This window comes from Hyperoodon ampullatus (genome assembly GCF_949752795.1).
Source record: "Hyperoodon ampullatus genome assembly, chromosome: 10".
NCBI lineage: Eukaryota > Metazoa > Chordata > Mammalia > Artiodactyla > Ziphiidae > Hyperoodon > Hyperoodon ampullatus.
The window spans coordinates 82,072,633-82,091,759 of NC_136923.1; the positions used below are offsets into that span (position 1 = coordinate 82,072,633).

Consider the following 19,127-nt stretch of genomic DNA (forward strand, 5'->3'; position numbering starts at 1 on the left):
CATGTCCACGGATTCAGTGGACTCATCCATTTGTGAGGACGACTCCTCACGCTGTGGCTGGAAGCTGATGCCTGGAACACTTCTCCCAGGCTCATCCTGGAAACATTCCTCAGCACCTTCTCCCTCCTTCCCGTGGAGCCTCCTGTCAGTGGGGGCTGGACTCTGTCACTCAGAGGTCTCATCCCTGCCCTTGTCCAAGTGCCCAGGGTTGAGCACACTCTTGGATGCCACATTTCTGCTTCCCCTCATCCCCTGGGTATAGCTGTTCAGTGGTCCTGGCCCCACCAAGCCCCCTACAGCCCTGCTGTACCATTCTAACCAGACACAAGGGGAAGAGGCAGACATCAGGTGCTGCACTCACTTCACCCTGGGGAGTTGGGGAAAGGAACTGAACCCTGGCTGGAGGGGATGGGAGGGCTTTTAATTTATTTCTCTTTCTTTTGAGGCTTCCCCTCTCTGAGCCAGTTTTCATTTCCTCCCTGTGGCATTAGCCACTCCCTGCCTCCCACCCCAGACCTGTGCTCACAACCACGGAGGTGGGCTGGGAGCAAAAGGAGAGGGTGGGACCCAGTTTTGCGTGGTTGATTTTTATTAATTATCTGGATAACAGCAAGAAACCGAGAATAAAGATTGAGAGAGATCTGGGCACTTTTCTGGCTGCGTTTGTTAAGGAGTTAAAAAAGCGGTTCTCATCCAGGCCTCTGCCCCAGCCGGAAGACCCAGGGGCAGGCCAAGACAACCCGCCTTCCTCCTTTCTTCAGCTCTCCAAAGTTTCCATTGTGCATTGCTCCTTAGTGGCAGATAGCCTTATCTGCAGCTCCCCAGCCGGCCAATCCCAGAGGATTAGTGGGTCCAGTTTCTGTATAAATTAGTGGGGCAGGGGCTCTGCAGAGGCTCCTTAGCTCCGCCGATTGAGGCCTGGGCCCAGGCTGTTGTCCTCACAGGAGCCTGGTTAATGACAAGGAGACAGGCAGACACATTGACTGTGGACTTCTCGGATGCCCGGAGCGGGCCCTGGACACTGAAGGACTGACAGTCCCACTCACCAGTGAGTGGCACCACCAAGTTGGAGACAGACCGGGAGAAGGGGTGGTAAAGTGCGCAAATCTGGGGAAGGTATGGGGTGAGTGAGTGGAGGAGGAGAGATCTTGGACAAGAGAAAACTGAGTTGGGAAAAGGTGTCTGCAAGAGCTGGGGGCAGCTGTTGGGAGAGATGGGGGTCCCCACAGCGAGGGGCGTGGGGACTCACAGGCACCTAGCCTCTCCTCCAGCAGCAGAACCTGGTCACTGAGAGACTCGATCCTGTCGCCTCGGCCCCACAGCTCTGCCACCTGTTCGGGCTGCAGCTCTTCTGGGGGCATGGGCAGCACTGCTCGGACCCAGGCCCCAGCCTGACTGGCCCACTACAAAGGAAGAGACACCTCAGGGTGTTGGGGGTGGGGTCTGCCACCCAGACTGGGCCCCAGGCATCTCCACTCACCTGCTCCAGCCGCTCCAGGCGCCCTCGCAGCTCGCGAATCTCCCGCCTCAGGGCACGCTCACCGTGTCCAGCCTCCCGAACTGGGACAAAGGACCAAGCCGAGCGTGACCACTGCCCGGGCCCCGCCCCTGGTCCGGCCCTCCGCATGCCCCACGCGCCCACCCACTCACCGGCCACGCTGAGGATGCTGGCACTGGTTGGGGACTCGGGGGCCCCTTCTGCGCAAGTGCGCCCGTCCGGGCCCAGCACCAGGCCCTGTGGGCAGCCACAGGTGAAGCTGCCGGCTGTATTGAGGCATCCGTGCGAACAGAGAGTGACGCCAGCCCTGCATTCATCCACGTCTAGTCACCGGAAAGAGGAGGGGGCTGAGGGGGGCGCCACAGCGGGTAGGGAGGTCCTGGCGCCACCCCGAGGGAGGGCGAGGCAACTCACCCACGTGACAGTGCTTCCCACCCCAGCCCGGGGCGCACTCGCACTGGTCTGGCCGGACGCAGACGCCTCCGTTCTGGCAGGGCTTGGCGCAGATGGCTGCGGGCGCAGGAAGCGGGGTTCAGAACCGAGCGGAAGGCCTGGCTCTCCAGCCCGGCGGGGCGCACCTCCCCCGAGGCCTGGGAAGACCCAGCCTCACCTTCATCACAGGTGAGCGCCCCGGGATGCCGCTTTTTCCAGCCCTGGCAGCACACGGCGTGGGTCTGCTGCACCTCCCTGCTCACCTCCCGCCAAGCCACATGGTACGTGGTCCTGGAACACAGCGCCGGGCTCTGGACATTGGCATATGGGTCCTGGTCCCGGTTTGGGGGGTTCGTTCCTCTTGGGAGACCCCAGAGCCCAGGCTCCCCACCCCTCACCTGTAGGTGCTGCAGACACGCCTTCCAGAGCACAGAGTCAAGTAGGGCTTATATACGGGTTGGCTGTAGGACTCGTTGTAACGGAGTGGGACCACCAGCGTCTGCTTGGAGCAGACCCCCTGACTGCACCCATGCGGGGGAAAGTGAGAGGCATTGAGTGGGCCAGGCACTGGGGAGCCAGGAGCCCCACTTCCCTTCAGGCTCCACTGAGGCCCCACCCTCCCTAAAAATGACAGCCTCCCCCCCATTCTAAACTTTGTTTTGCCACCTGTGAAGCCCCAGCCCCAGCAGTTTTCATGAAGACCTCACCCCTGGCCCTGCCCCCTCTGTTGTCACCTCTCTTTGAGGGATCCACCCTTGGCCCCCTCGCCTGTCATCAGTAGCAGGAGGAATGAGAGTCCGCCTAAGACAGTGCACAGCTCAGCCCTGGACCCCATGTTTCTCCTTGACTTCGGACTCTGCCAGCTGCAGGCAAGAAGAGGTTAGTGGAGGCCCTTCCCCTCTCCTGTTAACTTCTCCAGTTCCAACCCTTCCAAGAGCAGTCTGCTGGTGCCCTTTAAGTGGGGCAGGACATTCATTTGCACGCTTGCACTAGCCACCAGGATTGTCTACACCTGCAGGTACATTTAACTAACACCCCCCTTCCTTTAGCACATCATGGTCCATGCAGCACCCTACAAGCTCACAGCCTGACACACTCCCTCCACCTCCCCTCATGACCCTCCTGGCTCTGACGCGCCCTCTTCCATCCTAATCCTCCTACCTTCAAAATATCAGATGTGCACCATTACACCCCTTTACGCCTTGTACACACCCACACACCTGGAAACCCCACCTTCAACACATTCCTGCTACCCTCACGCACCCACACCACCACACACACCCTGGACCCACTCCCCTCACTCAGACAACAACCCAACTCACACTCAACTCTAAGACTCTGAGTGACCCCCAGTCTTTCCCCATTGACGTTCTCTCCCCACCTGTCTTTCCCCCTCTCCTGGAGACTTCAGGCCACCAGCCTCAGAAGCAGCAGCTCAGACTGGTGGGCGGGCTGCGCGGGCTGCAAAGGAGAGGAGGGGCGGGCCAGACAGAGCCCTCCCATTCCTGCCCCCTCCCACAAGCCTCCTCCACAGCTGGAGCTTGGTCAGTTCAGTGGGGTCCAGATCCCACTACCTTCACCCCCGCAGCCAAGCAAAGGGCCCCTTGGAAGTCTCTTCTCAACCCTATGAGGCCCCCTATTTTTGGAACTCCCCCAAAGCAGCAGAGACCACCAGCTTTAAACACCAGCAGCACCCCTGGCCCTTGCCCTCCACCCTTCAACCCAACACAGACTAGGGAAGAACTGAGGGGCAGGAAAAGGCAGAGCTGGCAGAGAACAAAGTGGGGTCAAGTCATGGGAGAAAAGGCAAGATCAGATGAGGAAAGAAAGACGGGTGTGGTGGGGACTGCCCAGGGCAGTAAAGGGAAAATTGCCCCCATTTCTTGATGACATTTGTTAGGGCCTGGTGGGGGGTATGCAAAGTTGAGTCAGCCACCACCCCCCATGCCAGAGCAGACAGGGCCTTATTGTCTCCACCAAGATTCCTTCTTTCAGGGAAGAGGAGGCTCATTGTCCAGCCCCTCACCCAGCTCTGGCCTACAAAGGTCAAAAAGGGGCACAACAAATGCCTACCCTGACCCTTAGCCCCCTCGTCTAGCCTGGGGGTGGCTGGCGCATTCCACCCATGAGGCTGGGGCCCAAACCACTAGAGCCCTGGGCTCAGCCCCCAATCACAGGCTGGGACAGGAAGAGAATTGTCCTCAGCAGGAAAGAACCCGCAGAGAATCAGGAACCCACACAGAATGGGCATTGAGAGAGCGGAAACACCAAGGGGGTCCCACCCCAGACCAGGCATCCGGGCACCCGGGCCTCAGGCTCTCCATCCCCACCCTCCTTGGGGAGCCAGGTCTCCCTCACCTGCAAATGAGTCAAGCCAAACTGAGTAAATGGATCTTTATTTCCATAAATACAGGGGTAACACCCATTCAAGGGTAGCTAAAAGAGGGGCTGGAGCCTCAAAGAAACTGAGCTCCCCAAGGGCACCCCAATACTGAACATAGGGACTGGGGGATCCCCAAACCTGAGATGGGCCTCATGGGCCACAGATATTCCCCAACACTGACACTTCAAGAACGGAAATGTCCCCATAGGGGAGCCTCAGAACCCCACTCTATGGGTGGTCCTTCCTGGGGTTTGGGAGTTCAGACGAACAGGGAACATGGGGAAAACAGAAGCTAAAAATGTCCTGAGTGGCCTGGAAGGAGACCCCTGTGGTGGGCAGGGGCTGGGTTCTGCGTCTCCAGCCAGAGTCGAGGAGCGGCCACGAGTAAACCTGGCTTCTCACTTCCCAAGCTTGGCCTTAAGAGGATGGGGGAGCTCGCAGCGAGCCCCAAACGAGAGGACACGAGATGGCGGAAACCAGGATTTGCCTTTCACAGAGGAGCGGAGGAAGGGGCCCTGGGAGCCCTGGTTGGTGGGGGCAGTGGGGGAGCGATGAGGTGGTCACGGGCACACCAGGGCCTGACATCCAAGGCTACCACTTGGTCTCTGGGCTGGGGAGTTCCTGAGGGATCCCTCAGGAGAGCCAAGGTTCAATGCAGGTCTCATAAAGGGTACGGTTGGAGTGCCAGGCCGTGTGGGAGATCCCAGCCATTGGACACCTCACTATGGCCCCCCGAGCCAGGAGAGTCTTCAACCCAAAAGAATCCCGCAGATAAACCTTCAAGGTGGGCAAAGGGGCATGGTAGAAAGACATAGGGAGGACAAAGTAAGTTCCTGCTGGTGTCCCAGACCCCCTCCCCACAGGGTGAACCTTTCAACTCCCGTGTCAGTGGCAGAGAGAGCCACGGACAGCTGGGACAGTGCGCGCAGAGAGGGCAAGTAATTCCAACGAACTCACCAGTTGCTCCTCCATCTCCAAGACCGTCTCATTTGCATCATAGAAACCAAAGAAGCTACAAAAAGATTGGGGGGTAAGGGGGAGGTTATCAGGAGAGCTGGAGAAAATCAAGGTGGGCTAGGGTCCTTCAGGAACTCACGGCCTGTTGAGCACACAAGCAGCAGGGAGGACACTCAAGATACCAATACTTAACTGAGTATCATGTACCTCATGAGGTGATGCACTGAGGGTACAGCATCACTTCTGCAGAATTCCCATCAAAAATGCATAATCTGAATCTAATCATGAGGAAATAGCCAACAAAGCCAAACTGAGGGACATTCTATAAAACAGCTGGCTCACACGCTTCAAAAATATCAACGTCGTGTACAAAGACCAAGGAAGTATTCCGGATTAAAAGAGACTAAAGAGGGCTCCCCTGGTGGCGCAGCGGTTGAGAGTCCGCCTGCCGATGCAGGGGACACAGGTTCGTGCCCGGTCCGGCAAGATCCCACACGCCGCGGAGCGGCTGGGCCCGTGAGCCATGGCCGCTGAGCCTGCGCGTCTGGAGCCTGTGCTCCGCAACGGGAGAGGCCACAACAGTGAGAGCCCCACGTACCGCAAAAAAAAAAAAGAGAGAGAGACTAAAGAGACATGACAACTAAATGCAACACGGGATCCTGGGTTGGATCTTGCACTGGATTTTTTCTATAAGGACAACTGGGAAAATTTGAATGAGGTCTACAGAGTACTGTATCAATGTTAATTTCCCGATTTTGATCATTGTATTGTGGATATGTAAAAGAATGTCCTGTACATAGAAAATAGACACTGACATACTGAAGTTTTCAAGGGTGAAGAGATATCATGCAACCTGCTCTCAAATGGTTCACACACATACTCTGTACATATATATGTGTGTGTATATATATATATATATGGAGAGAGAGAGAGAGGGAGGGAGAGAGAGAGGATGCTAAGGTAAGCTCGGTAAGATGTTAACATTTGGGAAATCTAGGTGAAGAGTATACAAGATTGCTTTGTACTACTTTGGTAATTTCTTGAGTATGAAATTATTTCAAAATAAAAAGTTCTTGGGCTTCCCTGGTGGCGCAGTGGTTGAGAGTCCACCTGCCGATGCAGGGGACACGGGTTCGTGCCCCGGTCCGGGAAGATCCCACGTGCTGCGGAGCGGCTGGGCCCGTGAGCCATGGCCGCTGAGCCTGCGTGTCCGGAGCCTGTGCTCCGCAATGGGAGAGGCCGCAGCAGTGAGAGGCCCGCGTACCGCAAAAACAAAACAAAAAAAAGCTCTTAAATTTTTTAAAATTAAGAATATTTAGGGCTTCCCTGGTGGCGCAGTGGTTGAGAGTCTGCCTGCCGATGCAGGGGACACGGGTTCGTGCCCCGGTCGGGGAAGATCCCACATGCCGCGGAGCGGCTGGGCCCGTGAGCCATGGCCGCTGAGCCTGTGCTCCACAACGGGAGAAGCCACAATAGTGAGAGGCCCGCGTACCGCAAAAAAAAAAAAAAAAAAAAAAAAGAATATTTAACTGGCATGGGCACTGAGTGGACACAGGCCATAAATAACTGAACAAATGCCAATATGGGCTATGGGAGCAAAGAGGAGAGGCTACTACCCTAGTTTTAGAGCATCAACAAAGGCTTCCCAGCGATTACCCTGGACTAAGGAAGGCTGTCCCAGGCAAATGGAACAGCAAGAGCAGCACAGAGGTAAGGCACAGCTGGGTGCAGGGGGTGCTGAGTTGGAGGCCTGGAGGCCTTGTTGAAGGGCTGGATTTCACACGGTAGGAAAGCAGTAGGGGCACAAAGACCTGGATTTAAACTTCAGCTCTGCCACACACTCCCCACTGTGTGTGGTTGATCATGTTGCTTATCTTCTTTGCCCTGTATAAGAATACCTCCTTTGTAGAGAGGAAGCAAAACATTGTGGTTAAGTCAGACAGCCTGACTTCACTTACTAACTCTATGAATGTAGGCAGGTTATTTAATCTCTTTGTACTTAAGTTTCCTTATATGTCAAAAGAGGATAATAGTAATTACCCTATAGGGTTGTTGTGAGAATGAAATGAGCTTTATTTGAAAAGTACTTAGAATAATGCTTTGGGACATCAAAGGTGCTATATAACCTTGAGCCATTATTATCTTCATAGGATTGTTTGACATGAGATAAAAATAAATCCAACCTCTAACTATTATAAGGCATGTTACTCATTCACTTAAAACCTTCCAATGTGTTCCCGTCTCACTCAGAATTTTCAAAAATCAAGGGCCATGGTTGCCAGGGGCCAGGGAGCGGCAGGGATGAGGGAGTTACCATTCTGTAAAGGGCTTGGGGTTTCAGTTTGGGAAGGAAAAAAAGGTTCTGGAGATAAATAGTGGTGATGCTTACACAAGAATGTGAATGGACTTGATGCCACCGAACTATACATTCAAAAATGGTAAGGGCTTTCCTGGTGGTGCAGTGGTTGAGAGTCCGCCTGCTGATGCAGGGGACACGGGTTCGTGCCCCAGTCTGGGAAGATCCCACATGCCGCAGAGCGGCTGGGCCCGTGAGCCATGGCCGCTGAGCCTGCGCGTCCGGAGCCTGTGCTCCGCAACGGGAGAGGCCACAGCAGTGAGAGGCCCGTGTACCGCCAAAAAAAAAAAAAAGTAAAATTTTATATTGTGTATATTTCAGGAAAAAAAGCGTGGTGCTTACTTTGCCCCACAAAGGCTCTCCGTAACTGGCTCCCTGCTACCTCTTTCACCTCCTCTCCCACCCTCTCCATAGCTCCCTGCACTCTAGCCACATGGGCTTCCTTATTCCTCAGACCTGCCCCAGGGCCTTTGCAGGTGCTACTCCTCTCCCCTGGGTTGTTCTTCCCCCAGTTTGGTGCACAACTCTTTCCCTCACTTCCTTCAGTCTCTGCTCAAATGGCAACTCTTCCAGAAGGACTTCTCTGGCCACCAGCTAATATAGGCCCTGGCCATCCTGTAATCCCTTCCCCTGCCTTATTTTATCACCACCTGGCATACAGATTTACATTTATTATCTGTCTCCCCCACAAGAATGTAAGCTACATAACACCATGGACTTCTCTTTCATTTACTACTGCGTCCCCAGGACCCAGAACAGTGCCTAGGCACACAGAGTATTTGTTGAGTGACTAAAGTAGATCAGGTGACATTTCAGACCACTTATGATGATCAAAGGCAGGCACATAGTGCCATGAAGCCATGGATTTTCCTGAGGAATAGGATAGAGGGGACGAGGCTGGAGGCTATTACAGAAGTCCAGGTAAGTAAAGGAGGTGGTAGGAAATGTGATGACATGGCATATGGAACTATACAGACGTACCAATGTCATATTCCTGGTTTTGATATTGTGCTATAGTTACATAGGATACAACCATTGAGGGGAACTGGGTGAAGGATACACAGGACCTCTCTAAACTATCTTTGCAGCTTCCTACAAATCTGTAAATATTTCAAAGTTAAAAGTTTTTACAAAGGGGGGTTGGTAGGGAGGGAGAGCAAGCAGACTCTACCTAGTAGAGTCAGCAGGGCTTAGTGACTGGCTACATATAAGAGGCTAGGAGATGACTCCCGGGTTTTGGTCTTGGGTGACAAGATGAGTGGAGGGTAGGGGTATTAACTGAACAGTGGAAGGAGCAGGCCAGTTTTAGAAATGAGATAAAGATTGGTGGGGGCTGGGGTGTCCTTAGCCAATCTTCAGGCCACACAGTCCCTTATTACCTGGACTGCCAGGGGGTAATGACACCATCATCAGGGCCCCCAATCAGCACCAGGCGGCCCACACGAAGAAAGTTCTTCCGCCAAGCTGCAGGGTGGGAAGAAGAGAGCCTGAGTCAGTCACAGGGGTCAGGCCAGGTTGGAGAGGGGAACACGGGGGGTCAGAGAAGCAGAAAATGGGACCAGGGTAGGAGCCTGGGGTCTTACCAGTGGCATTGGGATGGTCTCTTTCCCCATTGATCAGGGCCAGGAAGCTGCTGGCATTGAGGTACAAGTCATCATGGTGGGGGTCTGGGTACAAACAGCAGTTAGAAAGGTTGTCAGAGAAGCAGGGAGAAGAGGCAAGACCAGAGGCTGGAAGACCAATCAGGAGGCTAAAGTAATAGACAAGGTGAATAGTAATATAATAGTAGCCATGATAATTGTAAACATAATAGCAAACACCTTTTTCTAACACTATGAGCCAGATACTGTTCAAAGTACCTTACATTCATTACTTTATTTAATCCTCATAACCACCCTATAAGGTATGTACTATATCATTATACAGATGAGGAAAACTGAGTCACAGGAAGGTTGAGTAACTTGCCCAAAGTCATGCCGCAGGGCCAGGCTTCAAACCCAAGCAGTCTGGACCCAGCAGCATCCATGGTCTTAAAAGCTATACCAGGCGTTTGCAAACTATGACTCATTAGCCAAATCCAGTTCACTGCTTGTTTCTGTAAATAAATTTTATTGCCAACACAGACACACTCATTCATTTACATACGATATATGGCTGCTTTCACATGACTGTGGCAGAACTGAGTGGTTGTGACAGAGACTGTACGGCCTGCAAAACTCAAAATATTTACTATCTGGCCCTTTAAGGATACAGTCAGCCAACCCCTGCAGCAGGCTATACTCTCTAAGGCAAATAAGGTGATCCACATAAAGCATTTTGAACAGTGCCTGTTCACATAGTAAGTGCTCAATAACTGTTAAGTTATCATTATCATTGCTGTTGGTTATGGTAGAGGTGGGAGCAGCAGGCCCTATCCTCCAGGATGCCCTTTCCATGGAGGCCCCAGTTTGGCATGTCCTACTCACCATGCCAGTAGTTGCAGATGGAGAATTCCTGGCCCCAGGGGCTATAGCAGATGCGGTAGAGGTTAGACCTCATGGAGGTGGGGAACAGCCACTTCAAATAGTCCGTGTCTGGCAAGAGAACAGCAGTGCCAGGTGGCTCCAAGCTTGTGCCCTCAAGACTCAGGGTCCCCCCCTATGGAGCCCACAGTGCCCACTCACCTCCATACTGTCCCATCTGTGGAGAGGAGAGAGAGATGAAAGAATCCACATTGTGTTCATCCATCACAGACAGCAGTGCCCGGCATACCAGGCCCCCTGCAGGCAGAACACCACATTGGGCAGGGACTTAGGGACAGCCGGGCCAACACTGCCCCCCGTCCGCACCCCCACACACACAGTGTACCTAAAGGAAACTGAAGCCCAGAGAAGGCACACACCCTGTGTCAAAACATCCATGTCATGTAAGTGACAGAACCCGAATTCGATACTGGGTGTCCCGACTAACTGTGGGGTGCTTTTTACTGTCCCACTACCTTTTCTGTCCAAGAACCATGGGTAATGGGCAAAGAAAGGGGCAGCAGTGCAGGGAGCCTCCCTCCCACTCAGGACACACACAGAGATAAGACCCAGGTACTGAGGAAAGTCAGAAAAGGAGGGCTCAAGTATCAGGGCTCTGGCTGAAGCAATGTGGCTCAAAAAATGGAACACTAGGCAGTGTCCCTCAGATAAGGATCAAGCCTCAGATAGGGCTTAGGAGCTGGGGTGGGGGAAGTTGCCTACCCTGCGAGTAGCAGATGAGATGCACCCCTTGAGGGGCCTTTGCCATGATGGGGGCCACAGCCTCTCGGAACCCTTGCACCTGTTCCCACAGGGGCCGCAAACTCTCTCTCCCATCGAAGAGATCGAGCACTGTCACCACAGTCCCAGGGTGTGTCTGTGGGAAGGGGGCAATGCCCCAACCGGGGATGGACGATGAAGCCCCTCCACACCGCCCCCTGGCCAGCGCCCACATGCCTATTGTGCCCTGCTAGAACCAAGGATCTCTCGTCCCCAGACTTTCCCCACACCAGCACCAGCTCCCCGAGGAAGTTGGCAGGCCCAGCATTCAGTTCCCCATTCTCCTTCCCCAGCCTCTGCAGACGCCACCAACGCCCCACAACCGGCGGTCCCCCGCCAGACCTCGTTGATGTATTCCAGCAGGTGGCGGAAGCTGTACGAGCTGTCAAAGAGCCCATGCACCACGATGACCGGCTTGTAGGAAGCCCGATGGGGCGCGGGGGTTGCGGGAAGCAGCAGCAGCAGCAGGAATGGCAACAGGAGCAGGAACCCCGCCGGGGGGAGCCGCAGCCCCGGGAGCCCCAGCATGCTCCCGCCTGAGAAGGGGGCGATGAGGGCCTGTGAGAGAGATGACAACACCCCCTGCCTTCCGAACACATCGCCGGCAATCAAGCCTCCCCTGCCCGTTCCCACACCAGGTCCTTGTCACAAAATATTTTACTTTTACTCCGGTCCTCTCCCCACAAACACACCCCCCAACCACATTGTAGACGCACTGACGCTCACCCAAGCCCCGCCCCCAACTCAGCGGGGACTCTGTCCCCAGGCCAGCATCTTCCTAATGCATCATCCCAGCCATGCAAGACAGGGGTTTTGCAAGAAGGACCCCTGAGCAGCAGCGCAGGACCCCGGGAGAGTGCAAAGTCCCACCTGGCCTGGGTCCGTGAGCCTCGCTCTGCTCGCTGTTTACTTCCCTGCAGCTTGGAACCCACGTGGGGGAGGGGAAGGGTGTAAGGAGAACGCGCGCAGGGGAATGACGGATGGGAGAAGGGAGGCTGCTCAGGGTCGCACTCAGCCGTCACGTCCGGGGCTTTCCCTACCAACCGTGCCAGTGTCCCCCGCAACGCAGGCCCGAGACTGGAGGGGTAATGGAACAATCCATTGCGCCCAAAGAGCGGGGGAGGAAATAGGTGGAGCGATCCACTTAGACCGGCGGGGAGAGGCAGAAGCAGCAAACATGTCCTGGTAATTGAGAGAATGCCTCTTCAGTCCCTGCGGCAGCAGCGACCCAAGGGTCCCATTTCCCGGCCTTGATTCGCCCTACTTCCCAATTCAGGCGTCCGGCTCCGCAACGGAACACGGAGTTCTCTTTCCCCAGGGAGGCGCTGGGAGAACAGACTGGGGAAAGGCAGTCCTTCGCATTTCGTCGTCCGTCTGATGAGGGCTGAAGGTAGCCCAGGCGGACCCTACTCCTAACCCATTCCCTCCCGCCCGCGCCGGATCTGCGTCTTACAACTCTTCATCCTGAAGTGCTTGTAGTGCCCTTGTTTCCAGAGACACGGAGAGCCCTCGAGGCCCCTCGAGGTAAAAGTGCAGCTTGGCCCAGTTTCTTCTGCCCTACTCTACTCCGGGGCCCATCTGTGACACACCCCCGCCCCCCAGGGGCGGAGGGCCCCTAGGGCAGCGCTGACTCAGGCTCTTTTGCTTTCGGATGAGTCTTTCCACCGGAGTGACTCCACAACCCCGCCCTGAACTTGGAGCTCCTTGTGGGCGGCTCCTTACTCAGACCTTCCCACCCGGTCTGGACTTCTGAACTCCAGGGGTCCCGCACCTCTCTACCTGTGACCCCTACTGATACCCAGGTGCCTGGGTTAGGGCTTTTACTTAGCATTTAAAGACGTTTCCCTTGATTTAAAAAAAAAAAAAATCACAGCTTCTCTGAATTCCTCTCTCTATTCACAAGGTCTTTGCCAGTCTAAGTCTCTCCCAATAAAACCAACTTGCGCCCCGAGCTGTGTAGAGGATGGGGTGGCGGTAGGGGGTTAGGGGCTCACGCGAACGCGAACGCCTTAGAAGCCAAGTGAGCGGTATGGGGCTGTGATCTAAATCTCTGGGGCCCGGGAATCGCCCTGTCAAGCGCCTCTCTTACAGCTCTGTAGTTTCTGCCTGGAGTCGGAGGGGAAGGACAGAGCTCCGGAGAGCGACTGCCTCAGACGGGGGCCGAGAAGTACTAGTCTAAAGGGGGAGGGTGGGATGGGTAATAATGACTCCCAGTTACGTTTTTGCAAAAAGCCCAACTCTGGTCAATCTTGGCTGACTGCTGATCTTCACCCCCCATCCCCACGTACAAGCTCCCAAGATACAATAAGCAAAATAAAAAGACTGCAGTTACCGCTGTGCCCCCAGGTCGACTCAGGCAATGGCGCTGCGTCTTGGCGGGGGTGGTGGGTGGGTGAGATTTCAGGAATGGATCTGAGCACTGAGGGCCCTGGAAACTCTAAGAAGCCCAATAAGTAAAGGGGAGAAGGGGGACCAAGCACGTATTCCCAAACCGAGCTGCCAGCAATGAGTAGTTGATCCATCCCCTCCTCCCAGCGGGCTTCAGGTCCTTCATCCTGGAGAGGAAATGTATCTATATATCCCCCAAGCTTCCTCTTCGCCCCACACTGCACCCCCCAGCCCCCAACACACCACAGGCCTCCTACCTCTGAACTGCTGTAGACCAGAGCCTCTCACTTTACCTCCCGATTCATCCCAGGCCAGGGTGGCAGGTCAAGGTCATAACCCTGGGAACTTTTCAGGCCATGGCCGGCCTCAACTCTGCACACGGTTTTTTTCTCTCTCTCTCTATTTTGTTTTGTTTTGTTGTTTGTTTGTTTTTGGTTCTGTTTTTACGGTTCTCTCTCATACAGTCATCTCTCCTACAGAGGGGAAAACGAAGAGCAAAGGATTTGGGAGAAGATCCTGAGATCTTACAGGGACTCTGAGGGAAGCTGAGGAGCGGAGGCCTGACTGGGGTGAAAAAGATCCAGAGGGAACTGGGGTATTGAATCTGCTCGCTGCCTCCCACAATATAATCACTACGGCCAGTCTTGGAGGGGAAGACTCTAGAGAGTTCTTTCTCCCTCCTTCCTTCCCTTAGTACCACCCGCCTTGCCTGGTCTTGCTTGCCTCCCAGTTTCCATGACAACTCCAAAGGAGCCCAAACTGGGGGTTTGAATGCCCGGGTGAGAGGAGGCGAGACGTAGTCCAAAAGCGGAGACCGAGTGGGGATGCGTCTGGAGGATTCCCCCTCCCTCGCCTCGGTCCCTTTAAGCTCCCCCCCTCCCTGCTTTCCCTCCGCCCCCCGCCGCCACAGTCTTCATCTCTCCATCTCTGCGCTGCTGCCGGCTGCGCAATCTGCGCACCCAGACTCCGGTGCTAGCCAGGGACCCTGACTCCAGACTCCGGTTGCACGGATCCTGTCCCAGCGAGACAGCAGGCATGTCATCTGAAAAGTCAGGTAGAAAACAACAACAAAACCTCCAGCCCTCTCCAGTGTCTCCTGACTCTTCCCCCCCCACCCCCTCCCTTACCCCTCCCTAGCGGTTGGTTCTGTTTCATTCCCCTTGTATCCAGCTCTCCACACCCCGACCCCCAAACCCCCTCCTCTTTTTATATCCCTCCCTTCTCTTCCTTTCCTCCTGCCAGTCTCAGCCTCAGTCCCTTGCCAACAACATGGGTTAGGGGGGCAGGTTGAGAGGGTGAGGGAAGTACAAGAGTGACTTAGCATCAGCCAGGTACTGCATGGATAGCATCATTGCAAGTGACAGATGGACAGATGACACTGGCTCGCATGGAGACATCCAATGGGGAAATATGGAGAGATGATCAGATGGGGGTTGCCAGGGGAGTAAAATCCAGAGGACCCTTCTTTAATCTGTCCTAAAAGTGGTACTGAGACTCCCAAAGAGACTAGGGCACCCCCTCCCCACTGAAGGAATGGCAGAGAGGAACATGTTATCCTACATGTGTTTATACAACTGTTGAACTGAGCACATGTTAACAGAGTGTTGCATGTCTACACACGTGCACACACAGGAGTAGCTTGCATAGGCTAGCCCAAAGGCAGCCATAAGCCAAGGAGCATATGAGTTTGGATCTGCAGGTTAAAGCTGTGTGCCCATTGATGAAGAAGGGAGAGGAGCGGAAGAAAGTTATGACCTCAAAACTAGATTGAAAAGCGGGGCTGGGGTGGGGGGAGCTGATGGCCTAGATACAACCTCTCTGCTGCCCCAAGAATGAGAGGTGGCTTCTCACCCATCTCCTCTCTGTCTCTCCCGTTATCTTCCTCCATCCCTGACCCTCTGTGTCTCCCCCTGCCCCTCCTTATCTCATCTGTCTTATCTCTCCCCACACCTCTGCTCACCGCCCCCAGGCCTCCCCGACTCAGTCCCTCACACCTCTCCACCACCCTACAATGCCCCCCAGCCCCCGGCCGAACCTCCCGCCCCGCCCCCACAGACAGCCCCTTCCTCGCACCATCACCACCACCACCACTACCACCAGTCTGGCACTGCCACCCTCCCGCGCTTAGGGGCTGGGGGCCTGGCTTCCGGGGCCGCCGCTCAGCGCGGTCCCTCATCCTCCGCCACCTTGCCGAGGCCTCCGCATCACGTCCCGCCCGGCCCGGCCGCTGGGGTACCCCCACCCGGCTGCGCTACCTTGCCCCGCATGCCACCCGACCCTTACCTGCAGGAGACTCGCTTCGAGGGCCCACTACCCCCGCCGCCGCCCGCCGCCGCCGCCCCGCCCCCGCCGGCGCCCGCTCACACTGCCCAGGCCCCGGGCTTCGTGGTGCCCACGCACACTGGAGCGGTAGGCACGCTGCCACTGGGGGGCTACGTAGCCCCCGGTTACCCCTTACAGCTGCAGCCTTGCACTGCCTACGTGCCAGTCTACCCGGTGGGCGCGGTGAGTACGGGGCGGACAGGGGCCTGGGGGGAGGGGGGGATGGAACAGGACCTGGAATTGGGGATACACTGGGGGCTGGTGGGATAGAGAAACAGGGCCAGGGGACCAGGCGGCGTTCTGGGGCCAAGGGAGAGGAGAGACTAAGGAAAAGCCTGGGGATGGGGCGGGGCGGGGAGGGAGTGGTCTGGTGGTCAGCTGGAGTCAAAGATCAAGGCCTGGCAGGGGAAACAGCCTAAAAGTCCAGAGGAGGGTTGAAAGAAGGAAACAACCCTCTTTCTCTGCCAGACGTGGAAAGCTGGTGGGCTCAAGGAGGGTAAGAGTGACGTCCTCTCCCCACAACCTTCCTTCCACAGCCCTATGCCGGCGGGACCCCGGGGGGAACGGGAGTAACCTCCACGCTTCCCCCGCCGCCCCAAGGCCCAGGGCTGGCCCTGCTGGAGCCGAGGCGCCCGCCCCATGACTACATGCCCATCGCGGTGCTGACCACCATCTGCTGCTTCTGGCCTACGGGCATCATTGCCATCTTCAAGGCAGTGCAGGTGCGTGGAGGCGGGGGAGGGGGGAGGGAATGGAGGCGGAGTATGGAGAGGAGGGCTCGCGAGGTCTTCCTTAGTCCCAGGGAGTGCTGGACGTTTTGGGGAGCACCTTAGAGGGAGGCTGAGGCGTGCGGCCGAGGTAGCAGCTCTCTGATCTGCTCTCCCCCACCCTCCCCCGCAGGTGCGCACGGCCTTGGCCCGCGGAGACATGGTGTCAGCCGAGATCGCTTCGCGCGAGGCCCGGAACTTCTCCTTCATCTCCCTGGCCGTGGGCATAGCAGCCATGGTGCTCTGTACCATCCTCACCGTAGTCATCATCATTGCCGCACAGCACCACGAGAACTACTGGGATCCGTAAGGACGCCTACGGCCCGGCCCCACTCTGCGCCCCTCGACCTCCCAAGCGCGTTTTGCCGTCAAGCCGCGGATCCAGCGGGCCCCCTGCACACCCGCTTCTGGGGCCACCGGACTTGGTTACATCCTAAACTAGGCCTCTACGGAAACTCTCGCCTTGCGGCCACGCTCCGAATCCAGTTCCTCAGGAACCCCGCCAAAACCCACACTAACAGGGACGCCGCTTCCTGGGATTCCGGCCAGATGCCGGGCCCCTCAGTCGCTCCAGGCCCCCACCCCCTCTAAATACAGCGCCCCTGGCCGAGCTCCCTCGGTCACTGCTCCCCAGCCTGGAAACTTGTCCCTAAAGCCCCGCCTCCTGTATAGGCTCCGCCCCGGCTCTGATAAAGCCCCGCCTCCAGGTCGGCAGGCTCCGCCTTCTTTTCTTCCCCGCGGGGTGATTCAGTCCGGTGATTGGGTTTGTGGCGCCAGGCCTCGCCCCCTTACTGACAGACTCCTCCCCTTTGCCCGGCGCGAGAGCCGAGCCCCAGGGTAGCCACGCCCCCACGCTCACTCCCATTTTTGCGAGTACAGTTCCGTTTCTCCTCCACCTCATCCCCGCCTCCTTTCTTGCTAATCCCGGAACCTCTGTCTACTTTTGATTTTTTTGGAATGAGATTTGGGAGGTTACCGGTTTCAGAACCTTCACCCTGGGATGAAGATTACGTTCCCGTTCTCTGTAAATACTCCCTTCCTCCTATCCCAACTCCTGGGCGGTCGGGCAGAAGGGAACCTAGGGTACAAACCTTCCGGTGTCCGGAGGGAGCCGGTCCCTCCCCGTCCCCTCGGTAGTCCTCACCTTGTTCTGATCTGTGTGTGAGTGTGTGTGTGAATTTCTGAAAGACAATATTAAATAGATTAAGTGGATTTATCACATGCAACTCCGAAGACTGCAGCCTTGCAAAGACCCTGCTTTTTTGGTTTCCCCTTTCACCTCCCCTCATCTCCCCTTCTGGGGGCGTGGGGAAAGTGGGGGAAGAAAACTGACAGACAAAAGTGAGAGGAGACAGATTCCCAGGACACCAGAGAGACAAACACAAATATGGGGAGAAGGGGCCTCCCTGGGAATCCTACTGGGGAAGACCTTGAGATCCATCCTTGGTAGGGATTTCTTTACCCAGCATACCTTTTCCACTCCCTACCAGACTGGGCTTAAGACTTTGGAGAGGAGGGAAGATTTACAAGCAGACCCAGGGATCTATCCCCAGAACTCCAGGAAGTCAGGAGGAAAGAAGGCAGACCATTCTGAAGAAGCTGGCCAGGGATAGGGTGGCATGGGGCAGGGAAAAGATGCCAGCTGCCCACAGCTGTTCCTGCTTGCAGGCTGAAGGGTGGCAGACAACTTGGATTAGCCCTACTTGGTGTGTTGTACCAGTGTAGGGAAGGCAAAGGGAGCAAAGAGCTGTGGGAGTCGGGCTGCTATAACAAAAATACCATCACTGGATGGCTTATAAAGAACAGAAGTTTACTGCAAGTCTGAGATCAGGGTGCCAGCACAATCAGGCGCAGGCCCTCTTCCAGGTTGTAGACCTCTCACTGTATCCTCACTTGGCCGAAAGGGCTAGGGAGCTCTGTGGGGTCTCTTTTATAAGAGCACTAATCCCACTCATGAGGGCTCTACTCTCATGACCTAAGTACCTCCCAAAGGCCTCACCTCCTAATACCATTGTACTGCACATTAGAATTTCAGTATATGTATTGGGGGAGAGAGGAGGGCACACAAACATTCTGACCAAAGCTGAGTGCCAGGGAGGAAGTCCATAGCCTCTCAAGTCTGCCTGGAGCTAGTTGCTCTCTCCTATCCTGAGGTCAACCAGGAGACCTCTTGGGGAGGGGGAGGAGGCACAAGTGGTGGACTTGGTATCTTCAGTTGTACACCTGCAGGACAGGGTCCTATCCTGTATTCCATGCAGGATACTGCTGAGACATCGTCCGAGACAGCAGGTGTGAGCACTGAAGCTCATGAAGTTTATAATCAAGAAGGAAAGCCATGCACTGTGATAGGAGACATGGGATGAGGATGGGATGGAGTATGGAAATCATGGGTTCTCCTTTGGATGTTTCAGGTTTCACGTGCCTTCCTTACCCAATTTCGTGAAAAAAGAACTGACATCTGCAGCTTGCACTTCCTCACTACCTACTCACTTTTCCCCTGTTGAATAGGGTGTATTGTTGTCAGAAATATCTTTCTTTCATACCCACTGCTTCTTAACCCTTTGAAATACGCTTCCATTCCCAACTCTACTGAAATTGTTCTTTCAAACGGTATGCAATGACCAAAAGTTACCAGGAGCCAAAATCAATGGTATTTTCACAGTACGCTGCCTCTCTGAACCCTCCCATGTTTGTCCCTTGACTCTGGATTCCCCACTTTCCCAGGTTCAGGGCCATGTTATCT

General features: G+C 55.5%; 3 protein-coding genes across 3 annotated transcripts; 1 reads left to right on the top strand and 2 right to left on the bottom strand.

The window, feature by feature from the left end:
• Nucleotides 1-29: 29 nt before the first annotated feature.
• On the bottom strand, nt 30-2,765 carry EGFL8 (EGF like domain multiple 8; the record flags this gene model as incomplete). Its single annotated transcript, XM_079713555.1, has 8 exons — nt 30-948; nt 1,250-1,403; nt 1,481-1,560; nt 1,651-1,821; nt 1,913-2,008; nt 2,109-2,221; nt 2,329-2,451; nt 2,665-2,765. The coding sequence occupies 8 exons, from the start codon at nt 2,763-2,765 to the stop codon at nt 899-901; spliced, it is 888 nt and encodes a 295-aa protein (XP_079569681.1). The 3' UTR covers nt 30-898.
• Nucleotides 2,766-4,795: 2,030 nt separating this feature from the next.
• PPT2 (palmitoyl-protein thioesterase 2) lies at nt 4,796-11,443 on the bottom strand. The gene is made up of 8 exons (XM_079713325.1): nt 11,250-11,443; nt 10,851-11,004; nt 10,290-10,385; nt 10,092-10,199; nt 9,210-9,293; nt 9,006-9,090; nt 5,271-5,325; nt 4,796-5,090 (listed from the first exon to the last, which is right to left on the bottom strand). The coding sequence occupies exons 1-8, from the start codon at nt 11,433-11,435 to the stop codon at nt 4,947-4,949; spliced, it is 912 nt and encodes a 303-aa protein (XP_079569451.1). The 5' UTR covers nt 11,436-11,443; the 3' UTR covers nt 4,796-4,946.
• A 1,823-nt stretch (nt 11,444-13,266) lies between these two features.
• PRRT1 (proline rich transmembrane protein 1) lies at nt 13,267-16,694 on the top strand (the record flags this gene model as incomplete). Its single annotated transcript, XM_079712662.1, is given in 7 exon segments — nt 13,267-13,291; nt 14,206-14,344; nt 15,127-15,193; nt 15,196-15,231; nt 15,234-15,800; nt 16,154-16,339; nt 16,518-16,694. Coding segments are annotated over 7 exon segments (1,197 nt in total).
• Between the last annotated feature and the right edge of the window lie 2,433 nt (nt 16,695-19,127).